We start from the raw sequence: 12,397 nt of genomic DNA on the forward strand, positions 1-12,397 counted from the left end.
AAAAAGAAAAGAATTCATTATTGTCCCCTTTAAGTTCTTGCTCCCAAAAAAATGTCTTAAAATTCACGGCCACGCACACATACCCACATGTATGAACACTCAATGGCAACACTATCAGTTGCGTTTTTCTCTTTTCTGCATTCTTGCACAACTCAGGAAATAAGCACTCCCTATCCAACCATCAGTAAAAAAGAGACACAGACAGAAAGCCCTCCAAGTTTCTCAGTAAGGGTGCTGAGAGATAACTCCATTCTCAAAACAGTTTCACATACAGCTCTGATTCTTTGTTTCCATGATATTAGGGCAAAGAATGGAGAGGAAACAGTGGCACAGGGAGACATTTCTGCTTCTGTGGAAGCCCTCAGATGTAACAGGAACTCACCAGGGACTGCTTTGAAGGACTAAGATGTATCCAGGGGATATCTTCACCTGGTTCTTAAGTTGAAAATAGCAGTATTGGAATACAACCTAAAAGAACTATGACTTGTACCATCATTGTTCAAAAAAAATTAAAATTTCCTCTACCCTCCCTAAAACTACTCTAATTTATTCCCAGGCAGTCAATTTGTAATAACAGAGAGAAATTCTCATTTTTCTAGAAGGAGAATCCTTCTTTAAAAGAGGGTATGTTTGGTCAGAGAAATGTTATGACAGTCCATGTAGGGTTGTGAGTTTGACCAGAAGGAGCATTCCTAAGTAACAAGCTAAATGAATTTCAAAAAGCTACAGTGCTGGCTATCTACCAAGCTTGTTTGGTTGAGTGAAGTACACTAGCTAAAGCCAGAGCTGGAAGAATCAGGAAAGGTTCCACCCACAGGACATACCTTCTCCTTCCAAATGGATCAAGTAGATGGCCACAGGCCACGAAAGCAAAACCATCACAGATACGCTGCTCAGGTGTATGTAGGGAGCAAAGATCTGGGAGAAAATTCAAAAGTCAGCCTAAACACATCTGGACAGACAAGGCTACAACTAAGGATGGTGCTTACCTGCAGTGACAGCCCAATGGTGAGCCACCTGTCTTTCCAGTAAGTTAATAAAATCCATAACAAAAGTGAGCAAAACAGAGTCACTATCAGAATCAGGATCTGGGGAAATAAAAAGAATACCTTGACTTCTAAGCACTAAACTTAGATCAGAACTGTCCTTGGGAAACATATGTACTCACAATTTCAGGGACCTCATTACCTCATCTTTTTAATCTAACCATTCTTTAACAGTGAAGTCGCTCAATCGATTCCGACTCTTTGCAACCCCGTGGACTGTAGCCTATGAGGCTCCTCCGTCCATGGGATTTTCCAGGCAAGAGAACTGGAGTGGGTTGTCAGCACATGGATCTAATAATTTACATTCCTTACTGCTTTATGGAGAAGGAAATGGCAACCCACTCCAGTATTCTTGCCTGGAGAATCCCAGGGACGGAGGAGCCTGGTGGGCTGCCGTCTATGGGGTCGCACAGAGTCGGACACGACTGAAGTGACTTAGCAGCAGAAGCAGCAGCATGGAGCATGGCTGAAAAAATTTAAGAAAAAACATACATAGCTATGTGGTCTCATTCCTTTACTGATTTATTATCTCCACATCTACTTGGCCCTCAATTTTGCTTGGCCAGTCTCATTCAGTTTTAAAAATAGCCATTACAAATATTCACTGCTTTTTGTTTTTAATACAACTCAATACAATCTCAGGTAAACAGTATTTTGTTCAATATATGTTTTCCCCAAATAGACTATAAGCCTCATGAGATCAGGGATGATATTTGTTTATGATTATATATTTTCTATCTTTAGAATGTCTGACATACAGTAAATTTTCTATAAATATTTGGTGAACAGATGAAAAAACCTGTTGGCCAGAAAACTATATTTAGACATAGGTAAACACTGAGACCAAGAAGATATAATTTTAACTTCTTCCCTTCAAATAGATAGTTTTCTACATCTGTGTAGCTCCTAGACAGTGCTTGGTTTCCTCCCTTCCATAATTCTGTATCTTAAATAACTCATAAAATAACTCTAGGTCTTAATGCCTTCAATGGTTAATTTTTCAAACATTTATGGAAGAAATGCTTCAACTTTAACAAACTCTTCCAGAGAATAAAGAGGGAATTTTCTCTAACTTGTTTTTTGAATCCAACAAAAGCACTGATACTCAAACTCAATAGGGACATTACAGGAAACAAAAACTACAGTCCAAACTCTTCTATATATAGATCCACATAGATGTGAAAATCCTAAACAACTTATCAGCAAACCAAATGCATCACAATACAAACTTTAATAAACAAATCAGACTCACAAGAATCTCATGTGATTCTGTGATCTTACTCAACAAGAAGCTTTACTAATAATTTAAGGAATTAAGCAACTTAGCACACATGCATACACACACTCAAGGTACAGATAAAACAGTTTTCCTTGGAGAAATCTGTGAAATGTAGGTACTCATATAAAGGTCTCTCCTCTCTTATATTAGGTCTGGGACTTAAAATGTGAGGTGTGTTTTGAGCAAAATATGTGGAAACATTACTCCACAGAAGGAATCTTTGAGTTATGGTGGATCCTTTTCTCATATATTCCGTTAACTATACAACTCCAGCCAGCCATGTCTCCCACTTACAAATCTATAAATTCCAGGTTTATTTATTTCAAGCAACCTAGATACAACAGGTTAGAATCCTGTTGTATAGAAATTTTCATAGATAAGGACTCTCCATTGTATTTTGGCTAATAAATATCTTTAGTACCTTTATTAGGAGGTTGGGTTATTAGCTATTTATAAAGAGTTTTGATTGAGATCATTCATTGCTCTCTGAATATGCCTAGGCAGAAGGGAATACACTATTAGGCCTAGTACTAATCCTTTCTTCCCAGATTTCTTCTTTTTTTTTTGGTTTAATTAAGTGATTGCTTTTTTATTTATTTATTTAATTTAGAGGTAATTACTTTACAATAGTGTCATGGGTTTTGCCGTACATCGACATGAATCAGCCATGGGTGTACATGTGCCCCACTATCCTGAAACCCCCTCCCAACCCCCCCTCACCCCATCCAATACTGGAAATAGAACTGCCATACGACCCAGCAATCCCACTGCTATGCATACACACCAAGTAAACCAGAACTGAAAGAGACACGTGTACCCCAATGTTCATCGCAGCACTGTTTACAATAGCTAGGACATGGAAACAATCTATATGTCCATTGGCAGATGAATAGATAAGGAAGTTGTACATATATACAATGGAATATTACTCAGCTATAAAAAAAGAGCGCATGTGAGTCAGTTCTAATGAGGTGAATGAAACTGGAGCCTACAGAGTAAAGTAAGCCAGAAAAAAAAACACCAATGCAGAGTATTAAAGCATATATATGGAATTTAGAAAGACGGTAACGATGACCCTATATGCAAGACAACAAAAGAGACACAGATGTAAACAACAGACTTTTGGACTATGTAGGAGAAGCAAGGGTGAGACAATATGGGACAACCCAGGTTAACTCTTTTCACATCGAAATTCCAAGCTCTAAAGAAACTCCCCTGCCAGGAAGATTTAAACGTCACAGGTTTAAAGGCCTAACCATTAGAACTGGTTCAAATGCATTCTTTTTAATGGCTGAGTAATATTCCATTGTGTATATATACCAAAGCTTTCTTATCCATTCGTCTGCAGATGGACATCTAGGTTGCTTCCATGTCCTGGCTATTATAAACAGTGCTGCAATGAACACTGGAGTACATGAGTCTCTTTCAATTCTGGTTTCCTTGGTATGTATGCCCAGGAGTGTGATTGCTGGATCATATGGCAGTTCTATTTCCAGTTTTTTGAGGAATCTCCACACTGTTCTCTACAGTGGCTGTACTAGTTTCTAATGAGGTGAATGAAACTAGAGTCTATTATACAGAGTGAAGTAAGCCAGAAAGAAAAACACCAATACAATACACTAACGCATATATATGGAATTTAGAAAGATGCAAATGATAACCCTGTATACGAGACAGCAAAAGAGACACAGATGTATAGAACAGTCTTTGGGACTCTGTGGGAGAGGGTGAGGGTGGGATGGTTTGGGAGAATGGCATTGAAACATGTATATTATCATATGTGAAACGAATCGCCAGTTCAGGGTCAATGCATGTTACAGGATGTTCAGGGCTGGTATGCGAGGATGACCCAGAGGGAGGATAAGGGGAGGAGGGAGGTGGGAGGGGGGTTCAGGAGGGGGAACTCATGTACACCTGGGGCAGATTCATGTCAATGTATGGCAAAACCAACCAATATAATACTGTAAAATAATTAGCCTCCAATAAAAATAAAAATTAAAAAAAAAAGGCCTAACCAAATTAGTTATCTAACAAGGGTATTTCAACTCTTCTCATATCCAGTTTCACCATTTTTCATTGGCTATGGATTCATAACAGCAATTTGACTGTATAATACCTCAAGAGATGAAGGCATTTTAACAAAACCCTGTAGAAAATGTGTCAGAATGAATTCAAAGGATGCCAGCCAAAGAGGGGAAAAATGTAATAATTAAGGATGCCAGACAAGGAGAAAATAAAGTAATATTAAATCACCTGGATACCAGCATCTAGGTATTATGCCTCCAGTATTCTTGCCTAAAGAATCCCGTGGACAGAGGAGCCTGATGGGCTGCTGTCCATAGGGTTGCACAGACTCGGACATGACTGAGGCAACTTAGCATGCATGCACACATTGGAGGAAATGACAACCCACTCCAGTATTCTTGCCTAGAGAATCCCAGGGACAGAGGAGCCTGGTGGGCTGCCATCTATGGGGTTGCACAGAGTTGTACATGACTAAAACGACTTAGCAGCAGCAACAGCAGGTATTATGCATCTCAAAGGGGTTCTAATTGCTTGGTTATCTGAAACCTTGGCTCAATAGGAGCCCATGCTTTATAAAATTAGGATGCCATCAATTTCTTGGTGTAGTGTGAAAGAAAAAAATCCAATGATTTATTTAGAAAAGGTTACTGGAATGATATTAATATCACCTATGATAAGCTAAGCTGCTCCATATTGGGCTCTATGGGAGGTTTCAGAAGACACTGAGAAACACATTGGTGAGGAGAGTGTCAGCATCCTTGAAAAGCACTATAGTGGTCATGCTTTATGCCTGGATAAAGGTGAAAGGTGCTGCCATAGAAACTGGCTTCCTGAGTTCAAAGGCCAAGATGAGATTCTGCTGCAGCAGAGGCCAAGTAGCAGCGCTCACTGCCAGAGGCAAGGTAAGCATGGTTTCTGTAATAGACACAAGCCTGGAATGGTAATCAGAATGGTTTAACCCACAGGGACTCTTGGTAGTGACAAACTGCTCATGGTGTCCCAACTCCAAAACCTGTGGGAATCTCAGTAACACCTATATGTTCATGCTTCAATTTCTTCTTGCCTTGCATGATCTTATTAATTCAATTTCCATTCTTTCTAACTCATAAATGTATACTTTCAATTCATACTTCCCTTTTGAGTAAAAGGAAATTTAAGGCAACCACTCAGAGTTTGACACATTCCCTGATTTGAGAAAACACAAAAATGTTATCAAAATCATGCCTGAAAAAGTCTATAAATAGCAAGAGGCTGTGCTGGAGATGCTCAAGCCCATGGCAGAACTAGACAAGGGAAGAAATGTTGGAAATGAGCTGCATGTTTTCAGATGTTGGGTCAGTGATGCCTGCTTCTTCATACCGGATATGGATCCTTTGTTACTGCTAGTATAATTTTATTTTTTAATTTATTTATTTTTAAATAGTTTTATCAGAATATAGTTGCCTCACAACGTTGTGTTAGTTTTTACCATACACCAAATTGAATCAGCTGTATGTAGACATATATCCCCTCCTTTTTGGATTTCTTTCTCATTTAGGTTGCAACAGAGCACTAATTAGAGTTCCCTGGGCTATATGGTAGGTTCTCATTAGTTATCTATCTTATACATAATTATTAACAGTGTATATATGCCAGTGCCAAGCTCTCAACTCATTCTACCCACTTCCCTTCTAGTATAATTTTAAATGGTTCCAAACTAAGGGATAGTCATAGGATCTCAACAAAGAAACTTCACGGAGTATAGGAAGACAAGTATTGAGTGGACCAAGAGAGTTGCAGTCAAGGTTCTCAATGATAAGGTGTTTGAAAATACACAAGGAAAAATCCACAGGATTAAGAGCCAAAAACTGCATCTACTTGGTCCTGATGAAACCAACTCCTTGTGGGACTGTGTTCTTTTACCCTATCTCTCCTTCCCCGATCCATACACTGGGATAAAGGTAAAAGACAATTATACTCTTTCCATCACTGCAGGTTCCCAAGCCTGGGTCATGTGAGACAGGGGAAGGGAAAAGTCTCATAAAGTTGGAGTTCAGTCTACTACAATGAACTGAAATTCTTAATGACTGAAATGAGAAAGTTCCTGTGACTCTAAACGGCCTGGAAAATAATGGAGCTTGCCCAAGATTTTATGGGGATAGGAAGAATAGAGTCACGGAGTGAGTTTTAACATGGAGCAGTGAGAAAAAATTCGGTTTGGGTTCAGTTTGGTTGGTAAGCCAGTTCCATCTCTTGGAAACTGAAAGATTTTAGTTGAAACAGTGTAACCAGATTGCTTCTTTCTAAGGGAGGCAAAGAAAGGGGAAGCTCTGCATTTAACCCTTAGTACCAAAGAGGCACATTCAGTCCTGATCTCAGGTCTCCTATGAAGATTCAAATGTCTTACCTTATGATACCAGTGCAGGTATAGTTGATTTTTTTCCCAACACAACAAAAAACCAAGTACCTGAAAAAACACAGAAGAAAGAAGAGATTATTTTGAAATCACCATGATGCTACCCAAAACACTGTTCTGAACTCAAAATTCCTTACACAGTCTGGCATTATCTTCACTTCTTGCTACACCTGCTCTTTTCAGCATCTGAGATTGCCACACTGTCCCTCTGCCTAAATAGCTGTCCCTCGCCACGCTACTGACCCTTCAGACACAGTTCACATGTCACCTCCTAGTTGTAACTTTCACCAGCAACCCAGAGGGAATTTATTATTATCTTCTCTGGGATTCTGTAACAATCAGTACACTGATATCCTTCCTGAGTTCCTACAATTTTCTCTTCCCTGTGATGGAGCTTATTTGTGGTATTACATGGAGACACTAGTGAAGGAACAGAGGTCAGGAGCCAGCCCTCCCAGGGTTATTTAAAATTTCTCTTTTGGGACTTCCTTGGTGGTCCAGTGATTTAGAATCTGCCTTGTTATGCAGGGGTTTGATCCCTGGTAGGGGAACTAAGATCCCACACACAGAGGAACAACTTAGCCCACACACCACAACTAGAGATTCATGCACCTCCATGAAAGATCCTGAATGATGCAACTAAGACCCAAAGGCAGCCAAATAAATAAACAATTTTTAAAAGCTTTTTTGTTACTGTTGCTAACATTGGTATTAGTCAATAAGTCTAGATTAGATTTGAATCTAAACCTAAGAAATCACCAAATCAGTGTGGAGATGCAGACTGAAAACTGGAGTCTTCAGATGCTTAGGATATTGAGAACTTGACTGTATAAGGCATTCACCTTTTTTTCAAAATAATTTTATGGATATGATTTTATTTGTACTTTGGTGGTGGTGGTTTAGTCACTAAGTCATTCCTGATTCTTGCAACCTCATGGACTGTAGCCCAGGCTTCTCTATAGACAGGCTTCTCTGTCTATTCCATGCAGGAATACTGGAGTGGGTTTGCCATTTCTTTCTCTAGCAGATGTTTCCAACCCAGGGATCAAATCTGGGTCTCCTGCATTGCAGGCAGATTCTTTACCAACTGAGCCACCAGGCCATTTACTTGTACTTAACCAAGCCTTATAAAATGTAATTTTATTAACTATCTCATTTGAAAGAAATAATTCTCATTTGAAAGAAGAAACTGAGGCTCAGAAGAGTTTTATGACTCAGTCAAGGTTACAAAATAACTTAAAGCAGAAATAGAATTCAGGTCTCCTCTGTTGCTGCCATTGTATCCGAAAAGAGGTAACCTAGAGTACAAGGTTGTTAAAAAAAAAAAAAAAAAAGCATGACTTATTGGACACTGGAAGTCCGTCTTAGAAGTTACCTAAACCATTTTTATTTTGATCATGTATGAGTGCAGTACAATTCAGTGGCCAGATTCTTGCCCCAAACACATCATTCATCTGCATTTTCCTCATTAAAAGTTTCTCTCTACAGACAACTTCCATGCAATGACTTTCAGAATAATACTAACTAGAAATCTGATTTATACCATGTGTCTTAGCATACTTTTCAGGCTTTCTAAAATCAATCACAAGCCTATTGTTTCAGCCACATACCCCATATTTCTTCAATATCCTCCAAATGCTAACAGTACGATTCTTCCCTCTTATCTAGTCAAACCCCGTGTATCTCTATCTCTGTCTTGCTGACTCTGTCGTGAAATTCCCATGATCTAGACTTCCTTCCCCACTCCCATAAACACATGTCTAAATCCAACATCCTTTCAAGATGCCCCTCCTGTGCCACCTCTTCCTCGAAACATCACTTAATCCTCTTGACTGAAGGTCTTCCTTCTCAGAACCCAGGCAGAACTTTTCTAGGTCTCTCTAATGACAATTATAATGCTCTGTCTGTGTTGGTTATTTTTGTCTATGACTTACTTCCCTGCTAGATTCTAAACTCATTGAATTAAGGAGTATTGTAACCTTCTCATACCTCTCTATTTGAAGTGCCCTGTATGAAAACAAAAACTGCACCTCTTGGTTCTCTGTAATCTCAGTACTTATCACTCATATGATGATTAATACATTTTGCTGAAATAAATATTTATGCAAATGGAAACTGATTTGGGGGTTGGGTTCTTTAGTATCAGACAGGCAATCAGTGGGGACAAAGAATCATGGAATCAGAGCAAGATACTTATGTCCTATTTTCAAGTGGGCACTGAAAAATTCCAGTAACCTAAAAGTTAGTCTTCCATAAGCTTTCTATTTCTGCAGGCTCCTCTGCTGCCTGGTCTCACTTTTTTCATACTACGTGACACTACTACATCCAGTGTGAATTTCTCACACTACATGACACTACTATGTTCGGAAACAGGTGGTGTCCCTATTGCATAAAGATATTTGCTAAATTGTACTTGGCACCTGACCGGGGGACTAGCTTTTGCACAGGACTAGTAAACAATGGCAAGCCACTCCAGTTCTCTTGCCTAGAAAATCCCATGGATAGAGGAACCTGGTAAGCTGCAGTCCGTGGGGTCACTAAGGGTCAGACACGACTGAGCGACTTAACTTTCACTTTTCACTTTCACACATTGGAGAAGGAAATGGCAACCCACTCCAGTGTTCTTGCCTGGAGAATCCCAGGGACGGGGGAGCCTGGTGGGCTTCCGTCTATGGGGTCGCACAGAGTCGGACACGACTGAAGTGACTTAGCAGCAGCAGCAGTAAACAGATTTAGCACACTAGATAATTTGTAAGTCACAGAAAGACTGATTCTCGGGAGACAGGCTATGAAATGAGTAGATCAATGTGCAGAAGTACTACCATGTGAAGGTATGAACATCTAAAACGACAATACTATGTGAGACAGAAAATAAGCCATGAAACAAAGGAAGAGAAAAACGATATTCTGCCACCCTTACAAAGGGTCAAAGTGGAAAGACACACCCTCTACCAGCAAAAGTCTATTCCCCACATCTATCCTTCCTCCCTAATATTCAAGTAGATGATGCAAATCTGAACTCTGCCAGGAGAGATCTTAGGGCTCCCAGCACCAAATGGGAACCATAACACTGACAGAGCACCTCATGAGGCTACTCAGGAAAGGAGTGGGGAAAATGGGAAACATTACTCACCAGTAGCAATGTTGTGTAGGCAGCCAGGATCCCAAGGAAACTCAGCAAGACAATGGACCAAAAGAACCAGATTCCTGTAGCTAGGAAAACAACCCTGCAAAAATGTGTTTCAATTTCTAAAACATAGAAGTTTGTAGTATCTCTGTCAAGGATACAGTATACTGAACTAGATGAGGCATAAGAAAACAGGAGGATAAGAAGAGGAGCAATTTGGGAAAAGATGTGTGAAGATCTTTGGGGATATTTAGTTGAGAAGTTTTAACTTTGTTTGTAGACAATCAGGTACTTTAATAGCTTTCTATACGAATTGTATGGTTTTTAAGTTTATTTAGAATATATACTCAAAAATTATATACTCTTTAAAAAAATATAGAAATTCTGGAATGTCAAAAAAGGAAAAGTCATCCATAAGTTCACTGCTGTCATATAGTTAATACTTTCCATTTCAGTAGAATTCTTATCCATATATGTTTTCTTATGTAACAGCAAGTCACTATATTAACATCTGTGTTCGGTGTAAGAGTTTGGACCCCTTAAAATCAGTTCTGGTCTTTTTTGTTCCTAAAGTAGTTTATGAGATAACACTGCTAATACATTGATTTGTTAAGTCAAACAATATTATAATTAGTCTAGGTATTATATGTCACAGAATTTAGACTCTTCATTTCAATATAAGAGAAATTATTTCCCCTCCATATGAGACCTAGAGAAATTACATTTTAATGATACAAAATATAGATTACTGAACATATAACTACATTCAATATAAGAAATATTTTTCTTTGGTCAGGGGTGAGAAGGGACACCAAGAGAAAGAAATAGACAAGCAGCTATCCTAGGCAAGATTGATCCCAGATCGAGACACTCAGGAGAGTACTCTGTAAAATGTGATCTCACAGCCAGGAATCAGAAAATGTGTAAGTAATGTTAACAAATTAACCTGTTTGTGTGCTTAGTTGCTCAGTTGTGTCCAACTCTTTGCAACCTCATGGACTGTAGTCCGCCAGGCTCCTTTGTCCATGGGAACTCTTAAGGCAAAAATACTAGAGTGGGTTGCCATGCCCTCCTCCAGGGGATCTCCCCAAACCAGGGATCAAACCCAGGTGTCCTGCATTGCAGGTGGATTCTTTACCATCTGAACCACCAGGGAGGCCCATGAACACTGGAGTGGGTAGCCTATCCCTTCTCCAGGGGATCTTTCCAACCCAGGAATTGAACCAGAGTCTTCTGCATTGCAGGCAGATTCTTCATCAGCTGAGATACCAGGAAAGCCCAATAAATTAACCCAATAAAGTCAACTAATACAATAACTTGCAGAAAAATATAATTAATAGAACAATTAGAAAAGAACCATAAAAAATATATATTCAAGATCTCCACAGAGTTAAATGACTCCTATCCATGTAACAAGAATAGAATATTTAAATGCAAGCAGAGAAATGATCAAATAATGAAATAAAGGAAAAAAACATTCAGGATAGACATCAAGTATTAGTCACTCAGTCATGTCTGACTCTTTGTGACCCCATAGACTGCAGCTCCTCTGTCCATGGAATTCTCTAGGCAAGAATACTAGAGTGGGTTGCCATTTCCTTCTTCAGGGGATCTTCCCAATCCAGGGATTGAACCCATGTCTCCTGCATTGCAGGCAAATTCTTTACTGTCTGAGCCACCAGGGAATCCCCATAAGCAGTCTAAATGTAGCCAAATAATTAATTAAATGGCTTGTACAAGTAGTGATATTAAGTTTACTTTCCAGGTGAGAAAGAAAAGTTAATTTTAGCCTTTAATTGTGCCTCTATCTTTTCAAATCATTTCTCTAGTCACATCAGATTTTTTTCCCTCTTTATCAACATAATGGTCTTCTTTTCTATATTCACTCACATGAAAATATTCAAAATTAGTAGAGTTCCAAATTCTCCTACCAAACTCAGAAGTTCCCACCCACAGGCTGAGTACTTCTGGCAAAGGAAGAACTGTGATATTTTTCTTTTTCTCTCCCCTTCTTCTACTTTAGGTGATGGTGGTGGGGTAACACAAGGGAGTGAGAAGAATGAAAATAGTTTGCTTGAGTGAACAGAGGGAATTGAAAAAGGAACTGGGATTATATAGTTACTCAAGATTATACAGTAGTATGAGTATGACATATATATGCAAAGGTATGACAAACCTAGACAATGTGTTGAAAATCAGACACATCACTCTGCCAACAAATGTCTACATAGTCAAGGCTATGTTTTTCCCAGTGGTTATGTACAGTTGTGAGAGCTAGACTATGAGGAAGGCAGAACGCCAAAGAATTGAGGCCTTCAAACTGTGGTGCTGGAGAAGACTCCTGAGAGTCCCTTGGACAGCAAGGAGATCAAACCAGTCAATCTTGAAATCAACCCTGAATATTCATTGGAAAGACTGATGTTGAAGCTGAAGCTCCAGTATTTTGGTCACCTGATGTGAACAGCTGACTTACTAGAAAAGTCCCTGATGCTGGGAAAGATTGAGGGCAGAAGGAGAAGACAGCA

At 39.2% G+C, this 12,397-nt stretch overlaps 1 protein-coding gene across 1 annotated transcript in view; it reads right to left on the reverse strand.

The window, feature by feature from the left end:
- Positions 1–12,397, reverse strand: part of LOC129548370 (glycerophosphodiester phosphodiesterase 6-like) — a 110,441-nt gene that overhangs the window by 83,614 nt on the left and 14,430 nt on the right. The window contains exons 3-6 of the mRNA XM_088832221.1: positions 9,879–9,972; positions 6,737–6,796; positions 990–1,088; positions 825–918 (exon numbers count right to left, since the gene is read on the reverse strand). Coding sequence (XP_088688347.1) covers positions 825–918; positions 990–1,088; positions 6,737–6,796; positions 9,879–9,972 — 347 coding nt within the window. The remainder of the gene's footprint in view (positions 1–824; positions 919–989; positions 1,089–6,736; positions 6,797–9,878; positions 9,973–12,397) is intronic.

Source organism: Moschus berezovskii, chromosome 25 (genome assembly GCF_049115385.1).
Source record: "Moschus berezovskii isolate FMDL1 chromosome 25, NW_MosBer_1.0, whole genome shotgun sequence".
Lineage (NCBI taxonomy): Eukaryota > Metazoa > Chordata > Mammalia > Artiodactyla > Moschidae > Moschus > Moschus berezovskii.